Source organism: Grampus griseus (assembly GCF_964374135.1).
Source record: "Grampus griseus genome assembly, chromosome: 10".
Taxonomy (NCBI): domain Eukaryota; kingdom Metazoa; phylum Chordata; class Mammalia; order Artiodactyla; family Delphinidae; genus Grampus; species Grampus griseus.
This window is the reverse complement of record NC_139004.1, coordinates 88923745-88937449: the sequence shown is the minus strand read 5'-3', so window position 1 is coordinate 88937449 and position 13705 is coordinate 88923745. Positions and strand designations below refer to the sequence as shown.

The 13705-nt window shown below is 38.4% G+C and overlaps 1 protein-coding gene across 1 annotated transcript in view; it reads right to left on the bottom strand.

Moving 5' to 3' along the window:
- The window catches only part of CHL1 (cell adhesion molecule L1 like), a gene marked incomplete at its 3' end in the record, with an annotated part of 133439 nt that overhangs the window by 42291 nt on the left and 77443 nt on the right, over positions 1-13705 (bottom strand). Inside the window, exons 9-10 of the mRNA XM_082664751.1 lie at positions 9776-9960; positions 2773-2904 (exon numbers count right to left, since the gene is read on the bottom strand). Coding sequence (XP_082520877.1) covers positions 2773-2904; positions 9776-9960 — 317 coding nt within the window. The remainder of the gene's footprint in view (positions 1-2772; positions 2905-9775; positions 9961-13705) is intronic.

Sequence of the window (13705 nt, the reverse complement as noted above, 5' to 3'; positions counted from 1 at the left end):
CTGTTCTCTAAAGAGATGAGGAAAAATGTCTCAAATTGAGGAAACTAATAATGAGGGCTGAAGTGTCATCAACAGATGAATGAATAAAGAAAATGTGAGATAACTGCTGTATTTAACATGGACAACCAACAAGGACCCACTGTAGAGCACACGGAACTCTGCTCAACGTTATGCGGCAGCCTGGATGGGAGGGGAGTCTGGGGGAGAATGGATACCTGTATATGTATGGCTGAGGCCCTTTGCTGTGCACCTGAAACTATCACAACATTGTTCATCGGTTATACTCCAATATACAATGAAAAGTTAAAAAAAAATAAATAAAAACAAGACAGATTCACAAAAGCAAAAAAAAAGTAGAAAATGTGAGATACATATATATATATATCACACACATATGCACACAATGGAGTATTATTCAGCCATAAAAATGAAAAAATCCTGTCATTTGTAACAGCCTGGATCAACCTTGAGAGCATTATTGTAAGGGACATAAGTCAGACAGAAAAAGACAAATACCGTATGATCTCACTTATATGTGAAATATAGAAAACAAAACAAAACAAGCTCATAGATACAGAGAACAGTTAGTGGTTGCCAGAGGATGGGCCAAATGGATGAAGCGGGTAAAAAGGTATAAACTTCCAGTTATAAAACGAATGTCATGGAGGTATAATGTACAGCCTGGCAGTAATAGTTATTAATACTGTATTGCATATTTGAAAGTTGCTAAGACAGTAGATCTTAAAAGTTCTCATCACAAGCAGAAAAATTCAGTAACTCTGTAAGGTGACAGACATTAACTAGACTTACCGAGGTGATCATTTTTGCAATATACACAAATGACAAACAATTATGTTGTACACCTGAATCTAATATAATGCATGTTCGTTATGTATCAATCAAAAAAAGAAAAGAAAAAAATTTTCAGAACTGTTCATTGTTTTGCCAAAGTATTTGTATTTTAAATAAGTAGGCACATTCTTTCTTCTGAAAGCTATAACAAGACAGAATTGAAAGTGATTTTGTGTTGTTATCTGCTGAGAAAGTAGATATGGTCATACTGTTATTTGACAATTTCTAGATTAATAGTCATAAGCTTGTGTGAGTAATAGATATTTTAAAATAACTATCATTTTAATTTTCAATCTCATCATCGAATATGTTCAGTTAGTATTTGCTTATCATTGACACTGTACCTATTGTCATACGAAGAAAAATGAAACAGATGCGTTTCTCAAAAATAACAATGAGCACTAAGGCTTCCTGAGTATTTGCTACGTGAAAACAATAGTAAACAATACTTTGGAAGTGCTTTTTGCATGGCAGTCACTGTGCTAAACCTTCTCTGTGTCATTTAATCTACATAAAAATCCCCAATGGTTGGTGCTATTTTCATCCCCATTTTACTGATGAGGAAACAGGTTTTAAGAGGGTCAGTAATACACCAAATCACACAGCTAGTAAATGGTAGAGCCTGAATGCAAACAGAGACCCTCTGGATCCAGAGTTTATAAACTTTCACAATGTTCTACAGATAAGTAATATCCTACTTGGTAGACCCCATCGGTCTCTTTCAATTACAACCAACTACCATTAGTTCCATTTTGCAGTTGAAAACCTAAGCTTCAGGAGAGTCCCAGCTGTATGATCTTCAGCTGTTTAGTGAATCTCCCCAAGCTTAGGTGCACAGCCTAGTTGGGACTCCAGGTCTATATGTCACCAGGATGCCTGCCCTGATACGAGTGGGTCTAGGGCAAAGGAACTAATAGAATCAACACACATATGTGTCCATATTATAAATGCTCTAAATCAAGCTGATCAGTTGACCAATAAGATCTGTTCTATTATCCTACTTTAACAAAGACATTCAAAATGACCAGGGACGGGACTTCCCTGGCGGTCAAGTGGTTAAGACTTGGCCCTCCAGTTCAGGGGATGCAGGTACATCCCTGGTCAGGAAGCTAAGATCCCACATGCCTTGCGGCCAAAAAACCAAAACAGAAAACAGAAGCAATACTGGAACAAATTCAATAAAGACTGTAAAAATGGTCCACATCAAAAAAATCTTTAAAAAAAAAAAAAAGACCAGGGCTCTAGGTTCAAATTGAGGATTTGGGACTTCTTGGAGCTCTGTGCTGCAACACAGTGGAGTAGGGAGATTAGGCATTCAGCCCTGGTCCATCCCTTCTTTTCCACGCCCAGCCCATGTGGGAAGGGCTCAGAGCTGACTGCGCAGGGGATTTTTCTGGTCTTGGGTTACTGAAGCTTGGTCGAGAACCTGCAGTGAGCCAGGTTCAGGCTTTGCATGTCACTTTGGCCCTGCGGACTTCTCAGATCACGGAGATAGGCATGCCATAGCAGGTCCTTGTAACGAGCAGAACCCAGTGAGGAGTTCCTGTTGCCTGGATCCAAGGGAAGTCCTAAATTCCAGCCTGTGCTCTCAACCACTAGGTCCCTGTAGCTGTTTCTTCTCAGGGAGAGGAACCTTCCTCCTTGGATGCATCCTCTGTATCACTCAGTTGTCTTATTTTTTAAACCTTATTTTTATATAATTAACGTAATAGCCCCAAAAATATTATTTATGGCTTTTCCATAAATCTCAGCATAAATCAAATTGCTTTGAAAGATGCAATTTTGGATTTCCTGGTTAGACCTGTCTTGTCAGTCCAGCCACTTACCAACTCCACTTTAGCCATAACGAGGGTGTCTAAACACTGTGTCCCAGCAAACCACTGCCTTCAGCAGTGCCTCACAGTTGGTGTTTTCACTTACTCTCAATTGGGAAACCATTGACTCTCCACTTGATTGCGGGCTCAGGTTCTCCTTCAGACTCACACAACAGGATACCACTGCTCCCAGTGCTGTACACGCCACTCTGAGGTTTCTTTGTCCAGCGAGGGGGCTCTGGAGATAAACTGAAGAGCTCATCAACATTTTCTATATCACAGAAGGTCCAAAAATGTTAAGGGCTGTATTTCTAGTATGCACCAGCAGATGGCAGACACAACAAAGTGTTTCACACTAGCTGTTTTTCATAAATGTTCTCTAAGGCAAGATGGGCATTGTTTTTGCCTGGAATAAGGTTTGTGTGTGGTTATGTGCTTTTATGCGTGTGTGTGTTGCAATCTGGAATCTTAGCATGTGTAATACAATCAACACACTAAAAGTAGTTACCTACAGTCACTGTATTTAGCTACACGAGTATCTATCTCATTACAGAAAATGAAGGAGGGGTAAACATGTGAAGTTTATTGAGTGCAAGCCATCTAAAATGGCTGATATTCAAGAAATATATTTTGAAAATTTTTTAATGAAATTAAAATGTTCAGCCGTTATTTAAAATATTTCTTAATTAATGACTCTATAGCATTTATCTGTCCATATGTAATTATCTATCTTAAGAATTTGGGAGACATTACTTCCTAGAATTTTTTTTTTTTGCAAGGGGGTGGGAGAAGGAATCCCAAAACCAATATTTACCTTTTTGCCTTCAAAACAATGGAGGAAAAGATAGATTTAAATCATACACTTGTATCTTTCTATGCCCTAACGCTCCAATCTTATAATTCTAAGTGGTGTGTTTCAGTATAGAAGGAGACATTCTTTAGTGCAAACATTACTGTCATTTTTGTCACCTTAAGTATATTACTATGTCAGGAGTGAAGAAAAGATTCATATTAGAGCGTGGATGGTTTGGATAATTTGATTTCAGAGAAAATTGCACAATACCGGTAGGTAGTAATTCCCATCAAGTGTTGCTTATTTTCCCTAAGACATTTCTGGATTTCTATTTTTAGTCAAAAAGGAATGTCTTTAAGATACATATATGTATAAGATGAAAAATGTCATTTAAACAATTTTTTAAGGAAAAGAGGGATTATGTGGGGGAAAAAAGTCTATAAATTCACCAGGGAAAACAAAAATATACAAATATCCTAGCAAGTTTAAGTCCAAACAAGAGACATGGCTTTGTAATTATTCAACAGGGTGTGGACTTGTTAAATTCCAAGTTATATATGTGTCTTCATAATCTACAATTTGTAAATATTTAGTCATTAAGTTTAAAATGCAGTAGTCCAAATTATAAACTGCACATGATCTCCGAGGTGAAGGGTTTTAGCTTTTGTGTGTTTGTCTGCATTTTTTATGTGGGTGTTACTTTCTTTTGGTCTTTTCATATAACCACAGTGAAATTAAACATTTGAGTTAGAGAAAAAACATGAAATTTTTCCTATTCACAGTAGAAAACTAAGACTATTGCTTTCAGAACATGTAAAAATACAGGAGATCATGGGGATATAATATATAGCATGGTGACTATAACGGATAAATAATACTGTACTGTTTATGTGAAAGTTGCTAAGAGATTAGATCTTAAAAGTTCTCATCACAAGAAAAAAATTCTAACTATGTGGTAATGGATGAAAATGACACTTATTGTGCTGATCATTTTGCAATACATACAAATATCAAATCATTATGTTGTATACCTGAAACAAATGATGTAATAAGTCAATTATATTTCAATAAAAATATTTCAATAAAAATAATAAAGGATACCATGTAATTATGACCTTTCCCTAAATCTTTATGAAAAATAAAATCAAGATTTCCATTTCTATTCTCATCCTACAAATTTCATTAATCCTTCGGTACACGGGCCTCTCACTGTTGTGGCCTCTCCCGTTGTGGAGCACAGGCTCCGGACGCGCAGGCTCAGCAGCCATGGCTCACGGGCCCAGCCGCTCCGCGGCATGTGGGATCTTTCCGGACTGGGGCACGAACCCGTGTCCCCTGCATCGGCAGGCGGACTCTCAACCACTGCGCCACCAGGGAAGCCCTTAAAATGACCATCTTATCCAACCATTTCACCTTACAGATGGAGTACTGAGCTTTGGAGAAGTCATCTAACTTGCCCAGGGTCACCAGGAAAAGAAGCCCCACTTTCTGTTCTTGCCTTTCCATGGACCTGTAGACCTACTGGATGATCAGCACCGAGACTCCGAAGTAAACGTGGTGTTATTTTTAACTCATTACTATTTCACTAATTTGGATCACAGGTAGGAACCAAGGCTAAATAGCTTTACCAACTTTCACTCTGTGCTTCGAAATCCACGCTTCTGCAACAGCTATCAACTGACTCAAGAGGTTTTGCGTATCCACTAGAAATCATCGTTAAACTGTACCTGAACCCTTTCTCATAAGCTTTGTTTATAAATGTTTGAAAATTTGTTGTTATGCTTCCCATCCCTGTTTCTTCTGAAGAATTAATCTGTTCCTGAGCAAAGGTAGAATTGGCCATGCAATGTGAAAGGGACTTCAAGCCTGTCTTCTTCAGAGCATCTTCTTCTTGGGCCTGTCACGCCACTGCTCTCAATTCCAGCCCAGACTGAGAATCTCACAATTGGGATCCGTAGTGAGAGCACCTAGACTAGATCACCAGAAGAGTGATCTCTGAAGAACCAGGGCAGAATTGTTCTCTTTCTGATGACTCCTCTGCTTTGTATAAGCGAACAAAATCTGCCACCCCAAAATATTTCTTTGGCATGCAGATTACTTTGAGCTGGAAATAATCAAGGCCCAAAAGACTCAGGAAGAAACTCTGACCTCCCTGCTAACCGCCTAAGATAGTTTAGCTAGAAAGCCTGTTTCTGGAAGAGAGCTACTACAGAAATACCTGCCAAGAACATGGGCCAGTTGTGGTAGGGGGAGCTCTGCAGGGCCTAGAGATTAGAGTCCACTCTGTGGCCCAGCAAACATCTGCGTATCAAACACTTGCTCTACCATCTCCAGTCTTCCTTGGAGATGCTGTCCTGTCCCCCTCTGAAGTCCCAAACATCCTCTTTTGTCTTTAGCTGAAGACGGTATTTAAGATGAGGCTTGGGCCACTTGGGTGAGTTACTCAGTTTTTCTGGCTCTCTCCCATGTATACATATTATTACACTTTTGTTTTATTTTCTCCTGTTAATCTGTCTCATGTCAATTTAATTCTTAGATGAGCCACAACAAAATAGAAGGAAAGAGGAAAATTTCTTTCTCCCCGACACTGGCACAATGAGAACAGATGCTCGTGGGGTAATTTTCAGTTGAACTGAAATGACTGATCCCCAAAGATTCCAGTGAAAAAGGCATAGAGAAAAAGGAAGGGGCCTTGGACAGGAGGGAATCACTGACTTCTGGTCATTCACAATCTCATAATTTCATACCTTGATTGAACATATTTACCTCGTTGCTACTTTGTTGACAATAGGACGCATGGTGAGCCTGAGGACACGGGTACAGGATAGGAAACGTCTGGTGGCTGAAGTGAGGCTAAGGGCATGCAGGGACAGAGAACAGATTTTTCCAGAGGTTGGAACATGCAACCCTATTCCTGACAGGTAAGATCTATTCGAAAGGATGAAAAAAGGGCTCAAGAGAGAAGAATGATTAAAATGGAAAACTCTGAGAGAAAACAACATCACTGAACCCCAGTCTTTTATCTATTATCCTAAAATCTATGGTAACTGATGAGGGCTTCCCTGTTGGCGCAGTGGTTGAGAGTCCGCCTGCCGATGCAGGGGACACGGGTTCGTGCCCGGGTCTGGGAGGATCCCACATGCCCCGGAGAGGCTGGGCCCGTGAGCCATGGCCGCTGAGCCTGCGCGTCTGGAGCCTGTGCTCCGCAACGGGAGAGGCCACAGCAGTGAGAGGCCCACGTAACGCAAAAAAAAAAAAAAAACCAAACTAACAAAACAAAAAAAAATGTTAGCTATGGTAACTGATGAAAGCAACTTATGTTGAAACTTTACTCATTTAGTCATAATTGTAAATTAAAAAATAAGATGATAAATTTCTCTCACACTGCTCAAAACTGAGATGCAAATGTCTGAACATGTAGAATGTGATAAGCAAGCTAATTAGAGATGTTTTTCACTAGACAGAAAGCAAAATAAAACAGGAAATTTGGTACCTATGAAACATACAACACAGGTCATTTTCTTATAACATATTTCTATAAAGTATCTATATCCTAACAAATCAAAAATTATTAGGTTCAGCAAACTTGAGTTTCATTGCAGCTTTCTGGAAATAAATTTATTTGAAAATGAGGCTTTCTTAAATCGATCAGTGACTGAATTGCATTTGAGTTCATAACATCTTTTTAAAATGCAGTAAAATTATGGGTATATAATTATGTATAAATACTTTCCTATTATACTTACTAAGTTTCAAAAGCCTTACATGATAACAATGTTTGTGCTGTAAACTTTTGTACCGTGACTTTATTTAATCAGTGGAAATGGGACTGTGGTCATACTTTGATTTCTGGATTTGGACAGTTTTAGATGCCATTTTAATAGATCTCTTTTCATTGAATGTGTAATATATTTAGACCATGGATTCCTAGAAAGGATAGATGTGCCTCAGCAAGACATCCCGGCTGTTGTTGCTTATACATACTATAGGATTTGAAAGTGCAGTTTGTTTTCCTATTTAGAATGTTGTAACCTAAATTACAGAGTTTGATTGTGTTTAGTAATAAAGAAGAAGTATCACAGATATAGAGAATACAGTAAAATGCATGCTTTTACTTAAGCACAATGAGTGTTTTCAGAATGCGCTAGATTTTCAAAGTTCACAATAACATTGCTCTTTTCCTATATGGCTAATCCTTGTTATTTGAGTTTCCAAGCAAGAGACAAAGAAAGGGAAAGAAGAAGGTGCAGCAAGGCAGAAGAAAATTGAATGAAAGTGAACTCATCCGTCCATATGATTAATGAAGGATATATTTACTGCTTTCACACTTAACAGAAAAAAGACTTCTTGAGCTCAGTTTGCTTTTCACTCGCATGGGTGAAGAAAAACTCCTAAAACATACAACTGAGGGCTCATTTAGTAGTTTCTCATTAAGGATAAAGGATTAAATGTTCCTCATAAAAACATTATTTACATCTCAATAGTGCTAATAGCTGTTTTATGAATAGTGAGGACAATTTGTTCGGGAAACCTATATTCCTTTGGAGTCCTATAGTCAACCTTTTAAATTGTGTAATTAATTTTACATCCTTGATCTATTTTTTCCTTTTGCAACCTTTGCAGTTCTTTTGAAAGCTTCAGTCTTCTAGTCAAGAAAACCATGGCCAGATTGTTAAAATATTCAGCTACCGTAGCAATGTTCCAGCCATCTGGAAGGATTTCTAATAGTCAGCAATTCGGAGTACGAGCAGCTAACAGTGAGACCTGTCTGGTTCCTGGGTATGTGCTGGCGGGGGCGGGGGCGGGGGCGGGGGCGGGGTCAGGAGTTACAGAAACACACCCCTGTTGCATGGTATAGCCATATTATGTAGAGGCATCAAACGATGACTAAAATTAGAGAAAAAAAATAAATCTCTCAAACTCTTCCTCTCTGAATTTCTTAGTGAATAATTTAATGTCAGAGGAATATGTCACTGTCGGCAAATGTTGCTGTTTATCCATAATACTAGGCTTTCTCCTTCCTATACAGGTTTCGCTTGTGTGGAACTAAGGGAAATGATATTCTCATCTTTGGTTCTTCATTCTTCCTAACTTAACCAATCACACACGTTGAGAGAGGTCTTGGAAATACACTGCTCTTCCAATCAAACAGCAGCATGATTACAACTTATCTTAACATTTACTTGTGAATATAATTTGTGTCTGAGTATTTTTTTTTCCACTAATTAAAACTGTGGGCCTTTACTTAGGCATTCCTTGTGCAAAATGAAGCTTTAAGAGGTAAACTTTATTGGAATAAAAATGGAAGCCTTAGAGCACCAGTTCACTAAACGGAAACCTGAAGGAGACCATTCCTTTCAATAGTTAAGCCTACACAGCACTAAATAAGTACAAATGCAGTCATCATCCCATTAATTTGATCAATACAGTCAACCAAACCATACACAGAAACCTCAATGTGATCAGAAGCACAGAAAATAGTCTGCATCAAATTCACAGGATGACTAGGCAACCTTTACACCTGCCCAGCAGGCAGAACCCTGCTGTCTACATATTGTGGCTTACCATCTTTTTAAATGGTGACATCATCACCTACTTATTTCTATGAGTACAATGAACAAGAGCCCAACTTCTATTGCTCAAAAGGCTTGTTTACAGAAAGATGACTTGAATATAACGTGTTTTCCTGGACCTTTTGACAGAGAAATAACACTTACACCATACTGTCTATGTTTCTTTCCCCATTAGTAACATATTAAACATCATCTGAACCCAAGATATGGACCCCAAGATAAGAAAGAACTAAGACAATAATTTGTCTGACTCCCTCAATTCATTGGTGAAGAAATGGAGGTTCAGAAAGGTGAAGTAAATTGCTCAAGGACACAGGACGTTAATGACAGGACTGGGAAAGTCCAAGGTCTCTTCCAGGCCCATCATCATACTTTCTCCCATGGTAAGGCTTACTTAAGATTTCATATTATGCAGTGTCACATGTATATTAAAATAAATTTTTCTTCTCATAATATGGTGATATAGGAGATTAGGTTTAGTGACTATTCAAATAAACAATGGAAGTCATCTGTGTTCAGTCCCTAACCAGAGATCTTTTCTTGTCATTTGTCCCTTCTCTGTTGGTTTGTGGGGTAAATGACAAACCTGATTAATTGAAGTGTAATATATTCCATTGCTTTCTCTAGAATTAAAAGTTGAAACAGCTTAGCTGTTTTAACATATATGCATTAGAGGTCAACTACATATGGATTCCTTTTTTTTTTTTAAATAGAAGAAAAATAAATCAACGTGGGAAACGTACCTTCTACTATAACATGAAAATCATGAATGGCTGATCCCAAGAAATTGTTGGCTGTGCAGCGATAGTTTCCTTTGTCCCGATAGGAGACATTCTCTATCTTCAAAGTTTTGCCATAATTTTCTTTTGTTTCTCTTCCCTTTGGTAAATCGCCTCCCATTTTGTTCCAATCAACCTGTGGAGTTGGTCTGTGAAACAATACATAAATGATAAACATTTATTTTAAGCGAAAAATAAAAAGTAAAGAAATCCACAGGACACATCCCTCACTGTGGTGCTTTCAGGTCTGCACTCAGAGTTCCACAGAAAAACATCAGGCTTCCCAGTGCACAGACCTGCCCACCACCATCCATGGTGAACATCAGGATTGGATCAAGTCTCTTTCATTGCAAGCTCCTTCACTAAGCTGCTTCCTCAGAAATCCTCTATTTCCTCTACTGAGAGGGCTAACTCCATGTAAGTGCTGAATAGATACGGTTAGATGAATGACAGATTACTGGGCCTGTAGAAATATTACAAGGTATTTTTCAAGTGTGCTATCTCCCTGTGGGTGGTTTGAAAGGGCCAGAAATAACGGCCCTCTTCCCTAGAAGAGTCTGAAAAACATGATGAAGTAAGGCCCAACAGCGAGCAGCGGGAAACTGTGGTACCCCCTTTAATCCTTATGAAGCTGATATTGGACAATAAGACTCAGATGTAGGGGCCCAACGTGCTGTCTGGAACAAGGAATAGCTCATTATAGGGCAAGGTGGGCTCTGCAGCACAGACCTGGCCACTCAGGTAGCTTTCCACCCTGATGGGGAATACACCAATAGAGGAATGAACCAAATCTCCCTTGCTTAGAAAGATTAGATCACCCAATCAAAACAAACACGTGATAAAAGAACAAAACAATAACCAGACTGATAACTTGTCACACACAAACACAGTAACATTTTTCCACCATATTTGGGTAGAAAACAAGAAGGAGGAATCAAGCCAGCTGCGTTTAAAACAGAAAAATCCCATCTCATGAAAACCAGACAATTGGGAGAAGTGGGACCCTCTAGACTTTTGTGATTTAAAAATGATGTGGAAAACACTGATGCCTGATTTTAAGTGATGGATTTTTTTTTTTCTCCTCTTCACTTGGGCTATATGACTGAGTGGAAGACACTTTTGTTGCTTTTACTGATGATTATTTTTCCTTCCCACTATATTTCTTTTTATCATTAATACCTGAAAGTTACTGAGTATGTTCTAAATGTGGTCATTATTATCATCATTTTACCAGTGAGGATTCTCAAGTTCAAGAAGTTAATTTGCTTAAAGTCACTGGGGTAATAAATGACACATTAGAACTTGAATTTGCCTGACTAAACTTGTTCTTTTGATCAATGTGTTCTATTTTATTTGTGCTTTTCCAACTCTTTTTTTTTTCCTTTCTAACCACGTATTCTTGGAATATAGGCTTGTAGGGAACTTAGTTACTAGTTAATAATTGAACAATTCATATTGTCTGTGTCAATTATCTTAAATTGTATTGTTAGGAGGTGGTTAAACTAATTCAGTTATTATGCAAAATATATGAGAGGTAAAGATGAAGGTCTTTTACACACAGCTAGTCTCTTCCCCTTCCCTCGAGGCTCAAGTACTTATCAGCCTTACAGATCTGGAACCACTACCTTTTATTTTACCAGGATTACGGTCCATGGCACACTTCTGCAGGAAACAGTAATGATGCTCAGACAGGCAGTTGTGAGAGTATGTTAGCCGGTGGCTTCCCAAGCACACCACCCAACAGGATGCATAACCCACGCCTCCTAACTGCTTGCTTTGCACTCCATCTGTCAAAATGGCCATTTGCCAAATTACAGGGTGCTCTGGACCTCAGTTGCTCCAAATCAGGAGTTTTTCGTGAGTCCATGCTTTAATAGTACAAGCATCTCACCTGCTGTAAAATCTTTTTTTTTTTTTTTTTTTTTGGTGAGGCCTTGGAAACCAGTCTGATCCTCTAATACCTATTCTTTGAAAGAACAGGATAAAATGATTATCTGTAAGTATCATATGACTGTGAGACATAATTCATCTAAGGACACATCTATACCATTGCAAGAACATCCAGCGATATCCTTGCTAATTTTTTCTTTTTTTTAAATTTAATAAGCATTTACTAACAGCACTAGAACAATAAATTTTTGAAGGAAAATATATTGCTTAATCCATTTTTATACATAAATATACACCATGTCATCATCTCAAGCTCTTGTTCAGGTCTTTGCCCAGCCAACTTTAATTCTTATACTTCCTTTGTTTGCAAAAGAATCGTACGTAGCTTAAACTCGTGAATTTACAAAACAGAGAGAAAAGAGAGAAAATTTGAGCCCAACAGTCAGCAAAGGGAATTTGCCTTTAATCCTACTGAAGCTTTCACAGGGTGTGACTGAGTGTGCACTGGCCCATGAATATGGTCTTTTCCACTGAGGGACTCACTGTCTGCACTTCTTCTGGGGAAGGAACGCTTTTCTTTTCTGAATGAAATTCACAACATCATTTTAACTATTCTCAGTTTCCACCTTACAGAATCTGTAGAATCTGAACCCTTTCCCTGTGAAAGCCTTCCCATTTTACTTAATAGTATCAATATTTTCATTGTTAATAGCCATTTTCTGAAACATCTACTATAACCCACTTCTTTAGATTCAGGGGTAATGCCATCCTTTGTTCACCCTGGCTTTAACTGAACAAAACAGTTCATTTGCTTGAAATATGCCAAAGAAGTTAAATTTAGAGAGAGTTTAGGAGACAAATAGGATCGAATCCCAGCCTCCACTTCATACTAAGTGTAGAGAGGTGAATTCAACTCTCTGGCCTGCATTTGCCTAAGCTGCAAATGGGAATAACTGTCATGAGAAACAGTGAGGATAAAATGAGCTAATGTACATATGCCAATGCCTAGAGGGATGGGATAGGGAGGGTGGGAGGGAGACACAAGATGGAGGGGATATGGGGATATAAGTATACGTATAGCTGATTCACTTTGTTGTACAGCAGAAACTAACACAACAATGTAAAGCAATTATACTCCAATAAAGATGTTAAAAAAAAATGAGCTAATGTATGTAAAGGGCAAAACGTACCGCCTGACACATAGTAAAGAGGACAATGTCCTCGTTATAATTATATTTGTTACGGCACTTTAAAACTTCTAAGGAGAAAATTTTTCAGGTACTCTAAAAGTTTTACAATGTATCACCTTCACCTGAAAGGCAACAGGTCAGCCAGGATTCCCAACCCAAACCCACGATGAGTAAGAAGAAACCACTTCAGGTGAAACGCTTCTGACAAGGCATCAGGCATCCTCAAGTTCCCGAAGACAACACATATTGACGTTCACTTTCTTCTTCTATATTGCTTCATGACATTGCATTTTCCAAAAAGCACGTGAGAGCCTTTCTATTATATTGAAGACAATCCATATAGTTGCCGGCACACTCAAGAGGTAAGTTATAGCATTTGTGAGAAATAGGAAAAAAGGATTACTGACATATTCTCCCTGCCCAAAGAGTCAACCAAGAATAGTGACGAACCCTGAAAGAATTTAATTTCTACCACTATAAACGCATATGTATAAGAACAAAAGAGTAGGCAGTTACCAACATGATTCAAACTGAACCTGAGTCTTTCATCTCCTCACATAATACAGAGACCAAATTCCCAAACAGAGGCCATGTCCCTGCACGTCTAATTAATTTACGATCATACACTTTGGCAATTTAAGACAGATAAGCAACCTGAATATTTCTGCTGGATGGAAAGAGAAATTTACAAAGCTTAGGGGTTGTAAAACCATTAAAATCTGCTCCTTTTCTTCATAATCCAATTTAAAACCACCCATTCAGAATATACGCTGGATTATGAATGAGTATGAACTTCAAACTTTAGTCCATGAAC